This window comes from Peromyscus californicus, unplaced genomic scaffold (assembly GCF_007827085.1).
Source record: "Peromyscus californicus insignis strain IS unplaced genomic scaffold, ASM782708v3 Scaffold_24__1_contigs__length_46423439, whole genome shotgun sequence".
NCBI classification, from domain to species: Eukaryota; Metazoa; Chordata; class Mammalia; order Rodentia; family Cricetidae; genus Peromyscus; species Peromyscus californicus.
The window spans coordinates 7,094,369-7,113,808 of record NW_026294535.1 but is presented as its reverse complement, the minus strand read 5'-3'; the positions used below and the strand labels follow the sequence as shown (position 1 = coordinate 7,113,808).

Sequence of the window (19,440 nt, the reverse complement as noted above, 5' to 3'; positions counted from 1 at the left end):
CGGAGAATACAATAGAAGGCTCAGCTTTTCTCTGCCAATTGGAAGTTCGTCCTTCTTCTATGTCTTTATCTGAAGTGGAAACTGGAGGCTGAACAGATGGCTCAGTGGTTAAGAGCACTGGTTGCTCTTGTAGAGGACCCAGGAGTCAGTTTTCAGCACCCACAGGCCAGCTAACAACCACCTGTAACTCCAGCTCCAGGAGATCTGACGCCCTCTTCTGACCATTCGGGGCACTACATGCACATGGTACAGAGATATATATACGCAGGCAAAACAACTATACACATAAAATAAAAATAAATAACTCTTAAGAGAAAAGAAATGGAAACTTAATATCAGCTCGGGTGGAAAGTTATCTTTGTGCCGTTCTTCAACACCACCCACCCACTGCCATTTTTTTTTCTTTTTTTTGTAGTTTTTGGGCCAGGGGGAATTGTGGGGTTTTTTTTTTTTTTTTTTTTTTTGGTTGATTTATTGAGACAAGATCTCATTATGTAGCTCTTGGTTGTTTTTTTTGTTTTTGTTTTATTGGGTTTTTTTTTTTGGTTTTTCAAGACAGGGTTTCTCTGTGTAGCTTTGCGCCTTTCCTGGAACTCACTCTGTGGCCCAGGCTGGCCTTAAACTCGCAGAGATCCGTCTGGCTCTGCCTCCCGAGTGCTGGGATTAAAGGCGTGTGCCACCACCGCCCTGCGTAGCTCTGGTTAAGTAGACCAGGTTGACCTTGAACTCACACAGATCCACCTCTAGAGTTCTGAGACTAAAGATGTGCCACTGCTCAGCCTTCTCAGTGTTTCCAAACTCTCAAGACATCCATGCAGATGAAAACATGCGTCTCTGATATGAGATAGTGTATTTCTGATTTTATACATAAAGAGGCTGGCATCCTAGAAGGACACCTTCTACCCTTATATTTTTCTGTCCTCCGGGTTTCTCTTGGTAAAGCTTGTAGTTACTGGCCCATGGAATGGAGACCCAGCTCTCTCCCTTTCAGCTGTGTGGGCTTTGAGCACATGAAGTCTGGGTTTCCTCATATGTAAATGAGCTACCTGGAGTAGGTGATTATGTATATGTTAGGCACTCGGGCTGCCTGCCTGCCCGGGGTCCTCAGAGGCTCGGCAGTGGCTCCTGCCAGTCCATCATGCCGGGTTTGCCCCTTCCTCATCAGGCTATTATGGAGGGCAGTGGTCGGATCAGGGCGGAGTCTTACCCTGACAGCAGCACGCTGGTCATTGACGTGGCGGAGAGAGACGACTCTGGTGTGTACAACATCAACCTGAAAAATGAAGCTGGAGAAGCACATGCGAGCATCAAGATTAAAGTTGTGGGTGAGTTCTCCAGAAACGGGCTGACAGGAGAGAGCCAGCATCTCTCCTGTCCACCTCTATTATTTTTCTCCTTGGGTTACCTTCCTTCCCTCTTATTTTCCTCCTTTGTTTCCTTGTCTAGAGGACTTCTCACTGGAGGAACTGAATAGTTAGGGGCACTCGGGACTATTGGTTATTAGTTCTTCAAAGTCATCATCCCTTTGGGTACCCTTTAATTTTTTTTTTTTTAATATTTTTACAATGAAGATATAATTACATTATTTTACCCTTTCCTGTTCTTCCATCCAACTCCTCCCACGCCTCCCCCCCCCCCCAACTCACTCTAAAATTCATGGCCTCTTTCAATTCTTATTTACACACACACACACACACACACACACACACACACACACACACACACACACCCCAAACACATGTGTAGAAATACAACCTGCTCAGTCCATTCGGTGTTACTTACATGTGTATGGTTTCAGGACTGACCACGTGGTATTGGATAGCCAATTGGGGGGCTCATCCATGGGGGAAACTATTTCTCCCACCCTCAGCACTCCGTAGTTGCCCGTGCAGGTCTTTGGGGAGGGGTGGAGCCCTGTGAGCCCTCCCCCTTCTACGATAGTTAGCACCTCTTGGTGCTGTACTTGCTGGGGTCTTGTTTAGACAGCACATTGTAATCATAGGTGAAGCTTCCGTTCTCTAGGAGACGCAATCTCACGGCAGATCTCCTGCTCCTTCAGCTCTTACCATCTTTCCGTCCCTTCTTCGGCAATGTTCTCAAAATCTTGGATTTCGGGCTGTGTTGTAGACGTATCAACTGGTGTAGGCACCTGGGGATCAGTTGTCCTCGGCATTTTGGACAGTGTGGTAGTCTGTGACAGTCTGTTGCAAAGAGAAGTTTTCTATGATGAGGGGTGAGGACTTATCGGTGGATGTAAGGATAAGTATTTAGAATGCAGTTAGGAATTATGGTAGCTCAGTAAAACACCAGTAATAGGCTCTCCTCCAAGATCCATGACCTCATTAGCTCTGGGTAGTTGTTTCTGGGTGCCCATCAAAGGTCACTGAGACACAGTTGCTGATTTCCCACGTCAATCATTTGAGGCATGGTAGCCATCCGCTTTGGTCCTTAGCTTTGTAAATGCACTTTTCCTAAGCTGAAACCCAGGGACACGAGTCCAGCTGGCTATTAGTGTTGCAGATTCTCCGGGACTCCTTTTCCCACTTCAGATTTCCTTGGGGGACCATATTTCAGATGGACCCCAAATTAGTCACTTTATCAGAAGCTAAACTTTAAGACACAGCATCTTGCCAATGCTGAATTGAATTCCTCCAATTAATATCTTGAATGTTCTATTTGATGTAAAATTGACAATAATTAGTCCTTGGTTCCACTCCGCTGGAAGTTCATTTTGTAGATAAAAAACAATTATATCCATCATTTTGGTGATAATCTCTTGTTGCCATTTTCAGAGTTAAAAACAAGAATCTTGGGCCCCATGTGGAACATGTCTTCTAATGCGACCATTTTCAAGGATTTTAGACATTGTTATGTTTATTTTCACCTAGCTCTTTCCCCCTTACCTGTATTGACATTTTGTCCAAGATAATTTTTAAATGCGTTTCAAAAAAGAAAAAAACAAAAAAACACCTTTGGTACCAGGTTCTTTCCCCAAATCCCTACTTGACTATTAACATTTCCCTGTTTTGTCTACTACAGACATCCCAGATCCTCCAGTGGCACCTAATGTGACGGAAGTGGGAGATGATTGGTGCATCATGAACTGGGAGCCTCCTGCCTATGACGGAGGGTCACCGATCCTGGGTAATCACAGACTGATCAGCCCATGTCAGGGCCTATGCAGTTGGCATCGTCTTAACGCATATTAGGACAGAATACATTCCGGAAACTGAATCTAGAAAAAAAGCCTGTTGAGTGGGTAGACTCCTGGCCTAGTATACAGGAGGCTCTGAATTCAGTTCTTATAATGCTAAGGAAGAGGAGGAAGAGACAGTGGCTTGTTATAATATATATTTATAGGGCGGTGGTGGCACATGCCTTTAATCCCAGCACTCGGGAGGCAGAGCCAGGCGGATCTCTGTGAGTTCAAGGCCAGCCTGGTCTACAAAGCGAGTTCCAGGAATAGCGCAAAGCTACACAGAGAAACCCTGTCTTGAAAAAAACCAAAAATAAATAATAATAATAATAATAATAATAATAATAATAATAATATACTTATGACTTCAAATATCTGTTGAAATATCTATTGTGGTGTTCTATGATTCCTTGGGATTTGAACGGATCTGATGCACATCCTCTGAACACTGGCTCTCTCTCTCTCTCTCTCTCTCTCTCTCTCTCTCTCTCTCTCTCGTTTGCTCTTCTCACTCAACAACTAATTCCGAGACAGCTCCAAGTCTAATTCCCATTGTTCTGGCCAGAGAATACCATAGGGTTGTGTTTTAGCTTCTGTTCTATTTCTCTGAAGAGATGCCATGACCAAGGCAACTCTCGTAAAAGAAAGCATTTAATTGGGGGCTTCCTTACAGTTCTAGAGGGTTAGTCCTTGATCATCATGATGGGAAGCAGACAGGCATGGTACCAGAACAGTAGCTCAGAACTTTATATCTGATCTGCAGCCAGTAGGCAGAGTGTTGGGCCCGATGAGAGTTTTTGAATGGGGGCCATTCTCACTCAAACCGCCCCAGGTTGTGTCATGGAGGAATTTCTCAGCATAAAATTCTTAGAAGAATTTGCCTCCTCGCTGGAGAATTTTTTTCTAGGTGGTAATAAAATTGACAAAACTGATCTTTCCCCCCTTATTTCCATTGCTGCACCTTCTGGTTTGCTCTAAGTTGCAAGGAGCTGCATGTCTCTGGTTCACTTTTCATCTTTTTCCAGTACAACTTTATTTTTTCTAGTCCCATTATTTTATTTTATCTGTATCTTGCAGAGTCCACATGTGTGTTAGCTGATCTCTAACAACTGGTGGAATGAGGTGCATTAAAACATAAATGTAGCCGGGCAGTGGTGGCTCACGCCTTTAATCCCAACACTCGGGAGTCAGAGCCAGGTGGATCTCTGTGAGTTCGAGGCCAGCCTGGGCTACCAAGTGAGTTCCAGGAGAGACGCAAAGCTACACAGAGAAACCCTGTCTCGAAAAACCAAAAAAAAAAAACATAAATGTTTTTGTCTGCGTCACTGAGTCTGTTTAGAATGTGCAAAATGTCTAAGAAAGTTTAACTTTGGAGATAAGGTAAAAAACAAAAACCTGAGTCTCTGCTTTGTGCACTACAGGGTACTTCATTGAGAGGAAAAAGAAACAAAGTTCTAGATGGATGCGACTGAATTTTGATCTCTGCAAAGAAACAACTTTTGAGCCCAAGAAGATGATTGAAGGCGTGGCCTATGAGGTCCGCATCTTTGCGGTCAATGCCATCGGCATCTCCAAGCCCAGCATGCCATCCAAGCCCTTTGTTCCTTTGGGTGAGTCAAGGGAAACCACTGTCCCAGCTTATTCTTACTGCTTTCCCTCTGCCTTGTAAACCAGGATGACCTGGAGCTTCTCAGAATGGTGGGTGGGGAGTGGCCAGACAAGATTAAGGGCGATACTGTAAGAAATTCAATACAGACTTTGAAGTTGACCATCTTCAGAATGTAGGTCCTGGAATTCACTTCCAGAACTCCAGTGAGAGCTGTGGGTGGCTCCCATTGCCATTCCTGACTGTAAACATGAGGCTGTGTCCATGTGACTGTTCTTCATTGTCCTTCCTAAAGTGCATTGACCAAGCTACCATGAACCTCTTTGCTTTGCAATTATGTCTTAGTTTACAACTGCGTCTTAAATTTAACTATGAAACAACAAAAAGTCCAGCAAAGGCAAGCTGTCTCCACTATTTCATTGTATTTAAGTATTCCTTAAGAAATGGAAAATTCAGCACAAGAGTTTGTTCAATGACAAGTCTCAGGGCTGGAGAGATGGTTCAATGATTAAGAGCAGGCGATGCTCTTGCAGAAGACCTGAGTCTGACCCAGCATCCACATGGGGCAAGCTCATAGCTACCTCTAACTCCAGCTCTGGGGGATCTCACAACTCTCTCTCTTTTGAACACTGGGCACCTGCCTGTATGGGCACATAACCCCCTCCCACATATATACACATAATTTAAAATGATAAATATTTAAAATTATAGGGCTATAGAAATTTTACTCTAGACCATTAGACTCCCCCAAATTGATTTCTCTAACTCCCTGTGGCCGCCCAACTTCTCACACAAACTTTCCAAACTGGAGAAGGAGTGTGGCAGTCTTTCCAAGATCCTCCCGTCAGTCAGACATTTGGCTTACACATCGCCATGCTCTGGGAGTTCTCACTGAATGTCAGCAGGGCATGGAGCTTCTGCTCATGTTTTTGATTGCATCCCAGTTTCTCTTATCTCAGATGCTCTGCTATGGCTCCGTATTCATAGTTTCCTCTGTTTCTCACTTTCATCTTTTTAGCTGTGACCAGCCCCCCTACTCTTCTGGCTGTTGACTCTGTTACTGACTCGTCTGTGACAATGAAGTGGAGGCCCCCAGACCAGATTGGTGCCGCAGGTTTAGATGGCTATGTGCTAGAGTATTGCTTTGAAGGAAGTAAGTACACCTAGAAGGTACAGTGAATACCGTCAGCGCTAGGTGAGATATGCCTTGCTTTCTTTTATCATTCTTGGGAAATCATTGCTTTCTTACTGAAAATGATACCAAGCCAAAGGTCATCTTTCTGAGATGTAGGTGAATATAGATTTCCTCTGGCATTTAATGCGATATATTTAGATGCCATAAAAACATCTTAATTAGGCTGTAAGGGGGGTATCACCACTGGGCTGGCATGGAAGGATGGTCTTTTGGCAAAGCTTCAGGGACATCTATTTCTGGACTCAGTGCAACTGCAGTGTGCCGCTGAGTAGTGAACATCTACTTATGGGCAAGCACAGGGGGATAGACTATGTCTTTGGCCATCCAATGAGCGTGTCCTTCCTTCTTAAAGAGAGGAAGGATTAGGGTTGGGGATTTAGCTCAGTGGTAGAGTGCTTGCCTAGCAAGCACAAGGCCCTGGGTTCGGTCCTCAGCTCTGACAAGAGAGAGAGAGAGAGAGAGAGAGAGAGAGAGAGAGAGAGAGAGAGAGAGAGAGAGAAGAATTAAATTTTAAAGAGCTAGGATTAAATCCCAAAAAGCATGAGCAATGCATTCAACATATGGCAATAACTTGTCTTAAAGCTTGTATACATGAAAATTAAATTTTGGAGGGGAAAAGAAAGAATCCAAAGGACCCCTCTGATTAAAGTAAAAGAGAGAGAGACATAAAATGTCACAGAAACCCAAACCAAAAGGGTGTGATATTCACTCATTGCCTGGTGTTTTTAATTTCCTGCTTGCCATGACCAGAAGAAAATGACATTTGAACATGGATTGGGGGTGTAGCTCAGTGGGAGAGCATTTGCCTAGATTGTGGTAAGTCCTGGGTTCAATCCCAAATAGGAAAAAAAAGAAAGGAAAAAAGATAGGAAAAGGGAAGTAAGAGGGAAAGGAAGGAAGGAAGGAAGGAAGGAAGGAAGGAAGGAAGGAAGGAAGGAAAGAAGGAAAGAAGGAAGAAGACAGGAAAGGAGGGAGGGAGGAAGAGCAGGCAATAGGTGAATGAGACAGAAACAGCCCTGGTTCTAGACTCAGGCTCCTCTCCGGTTGACGGTAGGCAAACAGTCCCCCACACCCTCAAAGAAGCTACTGAGCTCTCACAAAACAAACACCAAGAATTAACCTCTAAAATCACTCTGTGGACCCCCAACTTTAACACTGAAGCTCCCCGTGAAGGAAAGAAGCAAGGATGCCTTTGGGAATCAAGAATGTAATCAAGAATGTAAACACTAACGGGTGTCCCTGGAGGAAAATCACCGTGGAGAAGAAACTTAAACTGTTGAAGTCCCAGCCTGCCCTGGGGCCCGGCAGAAATGACAACTGGCGCTCGGGAAGAAGCGGAGATGGGGATGAAGTACCCTGGGACACTGATAGTCTTTTATCCAGCCCCACTCCACTGGATCTGCTTCCTTCAAGCTTCAGAAGGTCCTCGATCCTAAACCAGTGGGGGGATCTTAGAGGGAAAAGCCCCAGGGATAGCACGGTGAAGGAAGTGGGTATTGGGACAAATTCAACAAGAAAATCCTTCAGCGTTTCCCAGTACGGTTTATTTCCATTCTGTGGTCCCGAGCCCTCCCTTCTACTTTTCATATGGCCCAGCCAGCAGAATTTCCTAACTCATGTGTGATGTGGCTTCTGAACAAGAACCTTCTGTATGTGTATGAAACGGAGCAAATTCTTTACTCTTTTCTTTCTGATAGGTTTAAAAAGTAAGAAGATACAGCAAAATGATAGATGCCTGTCATTTTGATGTTACCCACCTTAGATAAAATACAACGAAGTGTATTTTACATGATTTTGTGTGTGGTCTGTGTAGATATATATGTATATGAGGATATACATATGTATATGTACACGGTCATTATGTATATATTTTGCCACATAACATGTCGGAATTAGCTTTCTATGGAAACTCTTTCATAACGCCTCTCTTTCTCCTCGTAGTCTTTCCTGGTTTTCTTAATGTGGCTGCCTGATTCTCCATTCTCTTTTAATGGCTGCTCTTCTCCGGACTAATTTTCTGAAGTGTTTGATGCTTTTGGACATGTCAGGTTTAGTCTGTAGACGTCTTCCTTACATAAGGTTGTGTGCCTTTTTTATGATTATTCTGCCTTTTCTGTTTTATTTTTACCGCCTGCAGCATTTTATTCTTGTGGTCTTCACTCTAGTTCATCTTTTTCTTAAAATAGACCTCGTGCATTAAATAACGTATGTATTCCTTGCCCCGCCCATCAGGCATCACTTGTTTTCTGTTCCCCTCCGTTGAGGGAGCTCGGACGTGAAGAGACTAGCTATTTTTCCCATCTTTTTCATCTTGTTTTCTCTTTGATCTGTTCTTTGTTCTTTTGTGTTTTTTCTCATCTCTCATTTTTACTTTCGCATCCACCGAGTCTTGCCTAAGAAACTAGCGCAATAACTATCGAACAGACCGTTTGCTGAAAGATGTATCTTCTTTCAAAGTCATGAGTGATTTTTTTATCATCCACACACCCTCTCAGCTGTCAAGATGTCAAACCTCCCTTCTAGTACTGATAGGGTTGGGAAAAGAGAGGGGGGAGGCCAAGGTCCCTAGAGGCAGTCACTCTGGACTCCTTGTCCCAGCTCACCTCCTTGGTACCAAAAAAAAAGGTACATCATTCCAAACCACTGGGACAAGCTCCAAGCCATCCCTGTGAGCCCTTTACTTGGAATACAGGGACACAGGAATGTCCAGTTTGTTTTCTCGATGCGGAGTTCATTGTCCTGGTAATCAGGGCTGCTCCCCGAGCTGCTGGGGCTGACTTCATTTTTACCGGAATGTGTTAAGAAACAACTGAGTCCTGGTAAGACAGTGCTAGAGTGTCCTCCTAGACTCTAGGGAGGAAGTCCCACCATGCAAGCATCCTGCTTCCTGGGGAACTAGAGAGGAACAGACTGCTCCCTTGGGATTCCAGAACCGACTCTTCCTTTTCCTTTGAGGACTTATTTTGTTCTCTAGCTCTTCTTCCCGCCTGTGGAGGTGTCCCAGCCTCTCTCCTCGTCTCTTTTCTTAGCCCTTCTCTTCTCTGGGGCAGGTGCCTGTAGACCAAACCCACAGGCTGTACCGAGGAAGCTGTGCCTCCCCTTAACATGTCTGGTCTCTTGCGTCACTACTCTGAAGACGGGTCTCTTTGTCTACTTTGCATACTTTACTAACAGAGAATGCTGACTACTGATGCAATATTCTTCTGGTGTGAAAGTGGGTGTCTTTAATTAATTTATTGACGGATTCTCAAAGGTACATCAGCAAAACAGTCTAATGAAAATGGGGAGGCTGCATATGATCTACCAGGTAAAGTATCTGTGAAGCTCTTGGACTTTCTTTGAACCATATCTGGGAATATTCCATGACCTTACATGAAGGACCTCCCCACCACCTTCACACAGAAGTCCGTAGAGTTGGGGGGAAAGGGGTGACTTTCTCGTTAGGATCCAAGACTTCTCTTTTCCCAGTGGTCATTTCTGACTTTTAGAAGCTGAAATACTTGTATGTCCTGGATGCTGGGTTTAAAGTCTTTTGATATTATAGAGTGTAGACAAAGCTACCAATTGATGAAAAGGAAAATCCAATTTTTGGTTAAAGGAAAGGGTTGTACCAACTCATGAGATATCAACTCATGAGTCTCCTTTCCTCTTTATGAATAGAATTGGCTTTTCTTCATGAATGCAAATGATCAGATTCCTTATGTTCACGTTAATGTTTCGTGATAACAAACCAGCTAGGATAAAACAGACCACGTGGCAAGAATAATGCCTTTCCTTCGTGAGAAGGGCAATTTCCTGTCTTTCTGAACTTTAAAGTTTATCAAGGCCTAAATGTCAAGATTGTATCAAGCAGTATGGAACCAAGTTGGAGTAAAGCTGCTACAAAATTATTGAGAACACTTACTATTATTCAGGGCACTTTATTCCTAAGTAAGAGTTTTTTATTTTTATTTTTTTCAGAAATAACAGAGTGTAATTTAATTCTTTTTGTTGTTTATGCTAGCCATTTGGGGGCATTTTCTCAGGTATTTAAATAGTCATAACCTGAGTCTAGTCCAAATCATGTTCTTTCTGAAGGATTTAAGCATGAATGTGAAATGCTAAGTTGGAGTTGGTTGTGATGGCCTGGGATGGCTTCTCTCACTAAACACTGTTCCTGCTTCTTTTCTTTTTCTTTCACTGGTCTTAGCTGAGGACTGGATAGTTGCAAACACGGACCTGATTGACAAGACCAAGTTCACCATCAATGGCCTCCCCACGGATGCAAAGATCTTCGTACGTGTGAAGGCTATTAACGCAGCTGGGGCTAGTGAGCCCAAGTATTATTCTCAGCCCATTCTTGTGAAGGAAGTTATAGGTAGGTGGTACGGCTCTCATTTTAATCTGCCTTTTCCATTGTTTGCTTTTACCTTTTAAAATCTCTTTCTAAGGAGTGGGGAGATGACTCAGTCAGTAAAGCCCTCCTGTAGGCATGAGGACTTGAGTTTGGTCACCAGAACCAACATGAGAAAGCCAGACATGGTGATATGCTATAATCCCAGTGCTGGAGAGACAGACACAGCGAGATCCTTGGGGGGAGGGGGGGTCACTGGCCGGCCAGCCTAGCCAATCAGCAAGCTCCAGGCCAGGAGGATCCCGCCTCAAAAAACAAGGCAACAACAAAAGCCCAAGGTGGACATTGTCCTGAGGAATGACACCAAGGTTGACCTCTGCAATGTGTGAGCGTGCGCGCGCATGCGCGCGCGCACACACACACACACACACACACACACACACACACACACACACACACCTCTTCCTTAAAATTCATTTTTACTGCCATTCCTTTGATGTTTTATGAGTGTTTCCTGGGAGTTAAAGATTAACAAAACACTGCTTTTTTAGGCAGTGCAGGAGGTCAGTTTTGGATTTTATAATGTAGTACTCAGAAGAGCAGTTAAATGACTTGGCCAGATGCTCTGAAGGAACTGCATTGGAACTGCACCTGTACTCTAGCTCAAGTGGGTCTGCCAAGTCACAACCATTTTCATGATGGCCCAGATACATTTGGGCCCTTTTCAACGTCCTTACGTCTGTCCCGATGGTGTAAAGGAAGCCATTGGTATGTTTACATAATCAAGTCAGTGGCAAAGAACTATGGCAGCTACACCCCCTCCATGTGCTCACAGTTAAAGAAAAGGCTCAGTTTTGCCTCAGAGTGTTGTCGATCAAACATAACAAATGTTAATTGCATTAATCTTGGTCCTTAAGCCCATAACTTGCTTTCTGGACTGGAGAACAACTTTCAAAACTTGGTTTTCTCTTCCCACTATGTGGGTTTCAGGGACTGAACACAGGTCATTAGGCTTGCAGACATGCATCAACAGCTTTTGAATACTTAAAAATATTGATTGATACGGTGGTCCTATCAACAAATAAAAATTTAAAATATTATAAATAAAAGTCAGCATTCAGAAGATCTCCACAATTCTATACAGTAATTGTTTCCAAATGACCAATACCTATCAAACAAATCATGTATCGAATGTGGTTATAGTACTATATGCCGTGCTTGAAAGGCTGAGGCAGGGGGATTACTCGTCCTCTAGTTCTCTAAGTACTCAAATGCTTTCTTTTTTATTGTTTTACTTTCTGTTATGTTTATGAGTGTTTTGCCTGCATGTATGCCAGGATGCCATGTCTGTGCCTGGTATCCAAAGAGGCCAGAAGACAGCAAAGAATCTCCTATAACTAGAGTTATAGTTTTGAGTTACCATGTGTGTCCTGGGAATCAAAGAGGACCCACTAGAAGATCAGCCAGCACTCTTAAGTGCTGAGCCATCTCTCTAATCCCATAAAAATACATCTTAAAAATAACTACACAGGGTTGGGGATTTAGCTCAGTGGTAGACCGCTTGCCTAGCAAGCGCAAGGCCCTGGGTTCGGTCCTCAGCTCTAGAATAAATAAATAAATAAATAAATAAATAAATAACTACACAGAGAAATCTTGTCCAAAAAAAACCCACAAATAAATAAATAGATGGATAAATAAATAAATAAATAAATACATGCATAGATAGATAGATAGATAGATAGATAGATAGATAGATAGATAGATAGATGGCATCTGTGCTTAAAGAAAACAGTTTGGACCAAATTTGATCAATATACTGTGAAACATCTAAAATTGTGTGGAAGAGATGTGATCATGGGTCATGGGTGGGTCGTGAGCACCGTGCAGTTCCATTTCCAGGCTGCTGTACTGATTGCACAACTGTGCTTCTCCACCCTTCCCAGAGCCGCCGAAGATTCGCATCCCAAGGCACCTGAAGCAGACTTACATCCGCCGGGTTGGAGAAGCCGTCAATCTGGTTATCCCTTTCCAGGTGAGAGTTCGAAACCTCTTACCGTGTCTCTCCAGGCTGGAGAGTTGAAAAGCCTTCAAGTTCATCATGATTCAGAATTCCCCAGAAAGATCAGGTCAATAGTGGAAAACGCCATAAACCTGTCAGATTTCAATTCTGCAGGACGCAGAGACCTGGTCATGCCTGAAGACTCAGTGGGGTGGGGCAGGGATATCAGAGAGGAGATGAAGAAATGCTGCAAGAGGCTCTGTGGCCCAGCCGTCTGTGACACGATTGTCTGCACTCAGGTGCTCATACCCAACCAAACAACGTCCTCTTAGTTTCCACAATGGCTCCCAACCAAACAGAACTCTGCTTTGAAATCTTGATGTCACTAACTGAAATACAAGTCCATTGCAAAATAATCGCTCTAGCAAAAGTCTGCTGTTTATAAGATTAACCTGGCTTTTTTATTTTCTCTTTCTTTCTTTCTTTCTTTCTTTCTTTCTTTCTTTCTTTCTTTCTTTCTTTCTTTCTTTCTTTCTTTCTTTTCTTTCTTTCTTCCTTCCTTCCTTCCTTCCTTCCTTCCTTCCTTCCTTCCTTCCTTCCTTCCTTTCTTATTTATTTATTTTTGAGACAGGGTTTCTCTGTGTAGTTTTGGAGCCTTTCCTGGAACTCAGGCTGGCCTCAAACTCACAGAGATCCACATGCCTCTGCCCCTCCCGAGTGCTGAGATTAAGGTGTGTGCCATCACTGCTTGGCTAACCTGGCTTTTTTTAAAAACAATAATCAACTTAGGTCATTCTCTCTCACACACAAGCACACATACATGCTCATACACACACACACACACACACACACACACACACACCTTGCTCGTGCCTGTACTTACAGTGCTCAGGAGGCTGAGGCCGAGGGACCACTGTGAGTTTAAGGCAGATAACAAGACAGCTGATCCACATAACAAGGTCTATATCAAATGAACAAATGTACCAGGTGTGGTGGGCCATGCCTGTAATCTTAGTACTCGGAAGATAAAAGTCGGGGCTTCAGGAATTCAAAGCTATCCAAGGCTATTCAGGAGCTTGAAGCTATTTTGGGCTACATGAGAGCCTGTCTCAAAAAAAGAAAAAGAAAAAGAAAAGAAAAGAAAGAAAGAAAGGAAGGAAGGAAGGAAGAGAAAGAAAGAAAGAAAGAAAGAAAGTAAGGAAGAAAGAAAGAAAGTAAGAAAGAGAAAGAGAAAGAAAGAAAAACTGGAACTTGTGTCTATGGATAAGATTATAATTTTATAATTTCTTAATTGTGTCAACAGCTAGAGAGACTTTAGAACAGCCTGAGAGGGGAACACAGTATGTAAGAAAATAATTAGCTTTAGCTGCTACTGCTAAGCCCTGATGCTGTCTGCAGAAGACTTCAGTCTGTGAAGTGGACACTACTATTGTCCCTGTCTTACAGATTGAGAACTGAGGCATAGAGTTTAACAGTTTTCCCAAGGTCACACCATTATTAAGTGATCAATAGTCAAGCATAGGTTCTGGGGTCCCAGAGCACATGCACTATCCTGCTGGAGCCTGGCAGATCCGCCTAGAACTATTCTAGAAGTTTCTTAACTTGAAGGCTTTGGGCAAATCACTGAACCCCTCTTTCCAAATCAGTGAGGATAATGATTCTTATTTATGTGTAGACTGAGGAAAATAATAAACGTTATGCACCTGAAACACAGAGGTCATCAGTTGAAGGTGGCCTTGCTTGACAAGTGTCACCTACCACCAGGTCAGGATGTGGCATCTTCACCCTTGTCTAAAATAAGTTAGGCCATTGTCATTCTTGTGATGTTTAAAAAAAAAAAATTCCAAGACAATGTTATTTCTCCCTTCAACTTTTCCGTCTTTCATTTTAGGGCAAACCAAGACCAGAACTGACCTGGAAGAAGGATGGGGAAGAAATTGATAAGAATCAAATAAACATTCGCAACTCGGAGACTGATACCATCATCTTCATTAGGAAAGCGGAGAGGAGCCACTCTGGCAAGTACGACCTGCAGGTCAAAGTGGACAAGTATGTGGAAAACGCCTCCATCGACATCCAGATCGTAGGTAGGTCTCGGGGAAGGAGCTAGAACATTCTGTCAACGGAGGAGGAAGACCAGTGGTCTTTGTCATTTGGGGAGAGAGAGGAATGTGTTAGGCTTGTTCTACACAAACATATTCCTAATATTAAAAAAGAGATTCCAAGCGGTGGTGGCGCATGCCTTTAATCCTAGCACTTGGGAGGCAGAGGCAGAAGGATCTCTGTGAGTTCAAGGCCAGCCTGGTCTACAGAGCAAGTTCCAGGATACATAGACAGAGAAAGGCCCTATCTCAAAAAACAAAAAACAAAAAACAAAAAACAAAAAAAAACTAAAAAAAGAAAGGAAAAAAGAGAATGATTAAAAAAGAAAAAAGTAGCAAGAACAGTAAGATTTGTTAGTATTTCAAAATAACTTTCACTGACCAAATGTGCTAATCATGGGAGACCAGATGTGCAAGAAAATTAGTGGACACACTAATCTTAATGAGCTCAATCTGCATTGGTTAATATTGTTCTCTGTCTTTCAGTTTCTAATTCCCTGATGATAAAGTATGTTTTATGCTGAAGAAAACATAGTAGCTTCTAGACAGTTTAAAATGTTCTTGCCACAATCAGACTGCAACCCACAGAACCAGGGAGGCTATATAGCAGGGGGGACACTAGGATGACTGTGGCTTAAAGTAAGTTTTGGTTTTACTCAAAATAAATAAATAAATAAATAAATAAATAAATAAATAAATAAATAAATAAATAAATGAAATCAACAACAATAAAATTTAAAAAAACTTATACATAAAAATTCTAATAAAAAATTTAAACCCCCCCCAAAAAATAAAAATAAAATGTTCTTGCCACACCCCAAATTCACCAGTTGTAGTTTGAGTGGAGAGTGAAGACTTTTTCCTAATGTAAAGATAAGTCAACAGAGCCCAACAATTGAACACAGGAGGAGTTGATCGCTTCTGCTAGTTAGTACTCGTAGAGAGTAAACAAATAGGTTAGTTCTCATTTTCTTTTTTTTTTTTTTTTTTTTGGTTTTTCGAGACAGGGTTTCTCTGTGTAGCTTTGTGCCTTTCCTGGAACTCACTTGGTAGCCCAGGCTGGCCTCGAACTCACAGAGATCCGCCTGGCTCTGCCTCCCGAGTGCTGGGATTACAGGCGTGCGCCACCACCGCCCGGCCTTAGTTCTCATTTTTATTCACAATCAAGGAAACAGAATAGGGATCCTTATACACAGACCCCTCCCCCCCCACACACACACCCCACACACATACACAGTTTAAACTATTCTGTAGTTTTTGCAGCATCAGTAAGTAAACTTAGGAGGCTCAGAGGGCACCAGCTTTTGCTACACAGCATGAGGACCTGGGGTTGGGTTCCGGCACCCACAGAGCAAGCCAGGTGTGGTCCTACACGTGCCTCTAACCCCAGCACTGAGGTGAAAGGAGATCCCAGCATTACTGTGTTTTGCTACCTGCCTGTCTTAACTGAAAAGCAGTAGTTCCAGGTTCAGGAATAGACTCTACCTCAAAGAAGTAAGGTGGAGAGTGAGAGAGAGCACATGACAGCCTCCTTTGGCTTCCACATGTGTGTATACCCCCCACCCCTGACATGTACATCCATCCATCCATCCATACATACATACATACATACATACATACATACATATGCCCACTCACACACATACACAGAGAGAATTTAAGAACTCAGCATAGGGGTGCATGCCTAGAATTCCAGCATGTAGAAGGCAGAAGGATGCTGAGTTTAATGTCTAAAACACCGAACAATAAAAATCAGTTAATTAATTATTAGTGCTAAAAGAAGCCTTGTTTCCAATCATTTTTTTTGTTCCAGTCAATCGACTGGGACTTCAGGTTCTCTAACTAGAGCAGTGGTTCTCCACCTTCCTATTGCTATGACCCTTTAATACAGTTCCTCATGTTGTGGTGACCCCCAACCATAAAATTATTTCGTTGCCACTTCGTAACTGTAGTTTTGCTACTATTATGAATCATGATGTAAATATCTGATGTGACTCCTGTGAAATGGTCATTCGACCCCCAAAGGGGTTGTGACCCACAGGTTGAGAATCAGTGAACTAAAGAGAAACTTCCTCTGGGAAACCTGAGCTCTTTAAACCAAGCACTGTTTTCCTCTCACCAGACCTTAAGGGGTTTTCTAAGCTAAGAAGAGTGAGCGACCCTTGGCCCTGTCTGGGATGAAGGGAACACGGTTTCTGTGTAGACCCCGTGGCTGAGACTGGAAGAATATTGCTTTCTGTAACAGGAAAAAGGGCATATTAAGATATCCTCATGAAACAGGGTATAGACTAGACGGGAAGATGAACTCACAGTGATGGCATGACTCCATCCCACAGACCGCCCGGGTCCACCCCAATCTGTGACTATTGAAGATGTGTGGGGAGAGAACGTTGCTCTAACATGGACACCACCCAAGGACGATGGCAATGCGGCCATCACAGGGTACACTATCCAGAAGGCTGACAAGAAGAGCATGGTAAGTCTGGCTTCTGATTGACATCAGGAGCAAAGTCACTTCCGCCAGAGGCAATGGGATTGTTGGGAGGTTTCTCTGGTTAAGTCTGTCGGGGGTGTGGAAGAGCCATGTGGCTGAGCCAGAAAGGTGGGGCCTTTCAAGTCACAGAGTTGAAGTAAATCCCAGGGCTGCCACTTAAATCATGTGTGCATGACCTTGACCTCCTTGGTCCCCGTTTCCTTATCTACAAAATAGAGGTACAGATACTTATCTTGCTTGGTTATTTAAAGCTAAGATAGTCTAAAGCCGGTGGTGAAATGCAAAGGGAATTCATTCTTCCTTTTTTAAATATTCGCCATGCAATGCTTTCTCCTTGTGAAATAAACATTTAATGGTATGGGCTTAAATCCAAATTTTTTTTTTTTTTTTATTTTTGGTTTTTCGAGACAGGGTTTCTCTGTGTAGCTTTGCGCCTCTCCTGGAACTCACTTGGTAGCCCAGGCTGGCCTCGAACTCACAGAGATCCGCCTGGCTCTGCCTCCCGAGTGCTGGGATTAAAGGCGTGCGCCACCACCACCCGGCCCCCAAATTTTTTTTTAAAAAAAATGGGTAGACATCAACCAGAAAAGAATGATTTTTGGAAGTTACATCATGTGCTAAGTTTCTGAGAAAGAAACCCACCTGATGTGTTCAAGATGCAACCCTGTGGGAATAATGGCTTATCATAGATGAGGAATTGGGGCTCTGAAAGAATCAGACTTGATGAGGAACAGAATTGTTGTGCTAAACGCTGAATAAGAATCTATATGCGCCGGGTGGTGGTGGTGGCGAATACTTTTAATACCAGCACTTGGGAGTTACACAGAGAAACCCTGCCTCAAAAAAAAAAAAAAAAAAAAAAAAAACAAAACCAACTCTATAAGAATCTATATGCTATACCCTCCTATTGACCTACCTGTAAGAGATTGAATGAACGAATGAATGTTTGGGCACACATTGGAATAGAACATTTTTCATTCCCATAATCAAACAGCATAGTGAATGGTGTAAAGTTGTTGTGTATTACAGTTAGAGCTCAGCAAGAACTTAGGTCGTGAAGTTATACTGGCTTCATAGAAGGGGCCGGGGTGAAAAAGACAATCATATTTCAAACTACTTCTTTCCATAAACTGTTTTTAGCATGGCTTTTCCCCCCCTAAGTACTGCATGACAAAATAAGACTTGGCATTTCAAGTAACATTTTTCATCTAAACAAACAGCCCGAGAGCTAGACTGATGGATGAATGACCTTGTAAGATAAACCTGAACAGCTCAGACTTCTTTTGCAATAAAGGATTTTTTTGGGCCTTGATCCTGATGTTGGCAGAGAACCCAGAGGCACCAGAGTCTCTCTAGAGGGCCCCTCTGCAGTCTGCACATCATCTCAGACTAACGTACTGGTACAGCGTTTTATTCTTAAGATATCCAGCCAAGTCCCGCTGGGCCAGGACTTTCCTGCCAGTCCACGTGACTGAGTCTGCCTGGGGACCCCTGACGCAGCCCTGTGTTTCTCTTGCATTCCAACAGCAACAGAACCAGGGACCAGACGGTGCTTATTCTACCAATTCTTCTTCAAGGGGACAAGGTCATCCCATCTCCTCATGCCTGCAGACTCCAATCTTCACCAAATCCCCACAGCCTCCCACCTTTGTGGTTTCTGTTATGTGGGCCCAAACATTCACTTGTTTTTCCTCTTACTCTGTGTGTTAAACACCGTTGAATCAGCTGAATAAAAAAAAAGAAAATAAGAAAGAAAAAAATTCCCATTTTGGGGGCACTCTGGTCAAGGCAAGATGAAAGACATAAAACCAAATGATAAGCCAATATGAAAAAGTTAGGATAGGGCTGGAGAGATGACTCAGAGGTTAAGAGCACTGGCTGCTTTTCCAGAGGTCCCGAGTTCAATTCCCAGCAACCACATGGTGGCTCACAACCATCCGTAATGAGATGTAGCACCCTCTTCTGGCCTGCAGGCATACATGTAGACAGAACACTGCATACATAATAAATAAATGTAAAAAAGAAAGTTAGGATAAAGGTTTGCATAAAGAGTTTTGGGAATAAATGAACACATAACTATGTTTTTTTGTGGTATTAAATTATCCCAAATTTATAGATAATGATGGCCTTGAAAATTCCAAGGAGAATGCTTTTCCTGTATAGGAAGTGTGCTTTTATTAGCAAATGTATTTTTTCCATTGGTAGTACAAAACATACGTTGACTAGTGTGGTCTTCTACTGGCAACAGCGCAAGCTTTGAAATTATATTTCTTGGTATGGGGAGGACAGAAAATTTTAAAGTATCTTAATGTATTCATTCACTTATCCACTTAATACTTAATATTTACTTTGTGTATTGAAGCTACTACGTGCCAGGCACTGTCAGAGGCTTGGGTGGGAAATCAGACTTTATGTTAACTGTGCATCCTCTGCAGCTGAGAGAGTAAACAAGTAAAGTAAGTGTGTGTGTGTGTGTGTGTGTGTGTGTGTGTATGCGTGCGCGCGCGCGTGTGCG

General features: G+C 43.0%; 1 protein-coding gene across 6 annotated transcripts in view; it reads left to right on the top strand.

Moving 5' to 3' along the window:
- Positions 1-19,440, top strand: part of Mybpc1 (myosin binding protein C1) — an 85,687-nt gene that overhangs the window by 57,144 nt on the left and 9,103 nt on the right. For all 6 annotated transcript variants that reach the window (XM_052753054.1, XM_052753053.1, XM_052753058.1 and 3 more), the window contains 8 exons: positions 1,166-1,325; positions 3,040-3,144; positions 4,618-4,806; positions 5,821-5,955; positions 10,187-10,354; positions 12,274-12,362; positions 14,221-14,416; positions 16,768-16,907. In XM_052753054.1, the coding sequence (XP_052609014.1) occupies positions 1,166-1,325; positions 3,040-3,144; positions 4,618-4,806; positions 5,821-5,955; positions 10,187-10,354; positions 12,274-12,362; positions 14,221-14,416; positions 16,768-16,907 (1,182 nt within the window). The remainder of the gene's footprint in view (positions 1-1,165; positions 1,326-3,039; positions 3,145-4,617; positions 4,807-5,820; positions 5,956-10,186; positions 10,355-12,273; positions 12,363-14,220; positions 14,417-16,767; positions 16,908-19,440) is intronic.